General features: G+C 56.0%; 1 protein-coding gene across 1 annotated transcript in view; it reads left to right on the top strand.

Moving 5' to 3' along the window:
• Positions 1-2: 2 nt before the first annotated feature.
• LOC103772410 (protein-L-isoaspartate(D-aspartate) O-methyltransferase-like) overlaps positions 3-1,547 on the top strand; it is a 4,179-nt gene continuing 2,634 nt past the window's right edge. Inside the window, exons 1-3 of the mRNA XM_008939741.1 lie at positions 3-81; positions 895-999; positions 1,430-1,461. Coding sequence (XP_008937989.1) covers positions 3-81; positions 895-999; positions 1,430-1,461 — 216 coding nt within the window. The remainder of the gene's footprint in view (positions 82-894; positions 1,000-1,429; positions 1,462-1,547) is intronic.

The following is a 1,547-nucleotide window of genomic DNA, read 5'->3' as shown; positions in this document are numbered from 1 at the left end:
TCATGGGCCTGCTCTTCGCCAGGACGATGGCCTGGACCTCCAGCGGGAAGACGCACCCGGAGCTGGTCAACAACCTCTACAGTGAGTACCAGCGCCGCACCTGCAGCAGCCTCTGCCGGCTGCTCGGCGCAGGGCTGCTGGCCTCGTACGGTGTGACTGTGTTTGTCCCGAAACGCTGGAGTTCATATCGCCTGAATTTCAGCATTTAGAATCATGGAGTTGTTAGGCTGGAAGAGACGTTTAAGCTCATCGAGTCCAATCCTCAACCCAGCCCTGCCAGGTCCCCACTGCCCCGTGTCCCTCACCCCACACCTCCAGCCTGGAAACCCCTCCGGGGTGGGGACTCCACCACTGCCCTGGGCAGCCTGGCACAGCCCTGGGCAACCCTCCAGGGCAAGAAATTGTTCCTCAGGGGCAACTGAAACCTCCCCTGGGGCAACTTGAAGCTGTTGCCTCTTGTCCTGTCCCTTCTTCCTTGGAAGAAACCAGCCCCCACCTGTGTGAACATTGCTGCAGTCATTGCTCTGAACTTCAGTTTACTCACTGGGCCAGTGCTCCTGAAATCTGAACCAGAGTCTCCTCTTTCAGGAGTGAAAGTGTGACTCGATTTATCTTTCATTGCACCTGGCAGCCCCAGAGACATTGTGGGTTTGAGTGACTCTCCTCTGAGACTGGGCAGAGGGTTGGGGCTGTAAGGAGATTCCATTCCAGGCAGCAGAAACTGAGAAGGTTGTTCTTCCATCTGTGCATTTGTTTTCTGTCCCTGCTCAGGTCACTTATTGAGTTGAATTCTCCCCGTTTCACTAACACCCTGCTCCATCCCCAGCCCTTCTAAATCTCTTCGTGCTACAGTCCTGAGGATTTAAGTCCTTTCTGTTCTCATTCTCCTCCCAGAAAAAGGGATAATTAAATCCCAGCGAGTCTTCGACGTGCTGCTGGCTACTGACAGGGGCCATTACATCAAATACTTCCCCTACATGGACTCCCCTCAGTCCATCGGTGAGTACCCCCAGGCAGAGCAGAGTGGGCTGTGTCCTGCTGAGGGGCAGGGCTGGCTCTGGCTCTCCGTGGCAGCCACCCGCCCCCCGGACCCCCCGTGCCAGCCACTCGCCCCCGGGACAGGTCCCAGAGAGTGCCCCCCACCCACCCCTCAGCCCCGGGCTGGCAGGACCCCGGGGAAGGGGCAGAACTGGCTCTGCTGCCCCTGGCCTGCACTGGTGGCTCCGGGTGCTGCGGGAGCTGCAGCCACCCAGCCTGGTCAGCAGCCCTGGGGGGGAGATGGGAACTCAGGGAAGGTCTTTAGCACAGCAACAGAGGAGAGAGTTTCTGTGGGTTTAGGGGAGATGGGGGATTGTAAAGAACTGTTGCCATGGGTAATTTTAATCATTGTTTCCTTATCATGTGACTTTTGTCACTCGTTTCCTTGCAGGGTACAAGGCTACAATCAGTGCCCCACATATGGTAAGGTGAAAGTTCTAACACAGAATCATAGAGTCATTAAGGTTGGAAAAGACCTCTAAGATCATTAAGACACACTCTCAACACAA

Source organism: Merops nubicus, unplaced genomic scaffold (genome assembly GCF_000691845.1).
Source record: "Merops nubicus isolate BGI_N331 unplaced genomic scaffold, ASM69184v1 scaffold28094, whole genome shotgun sequence".
NCBI classification, from domain to species: domain Eukaryota; kingdom Metazoa; phylum Chordata; class Aves; order Coraciiformes; family Meropidae; genus Merops; species Merops nubicus.
The sequence above is the reverse complement of the archived record's forward strand: the minus strand, read 5'-3'. Positions and strand labels throughout refer to the sequence as shown.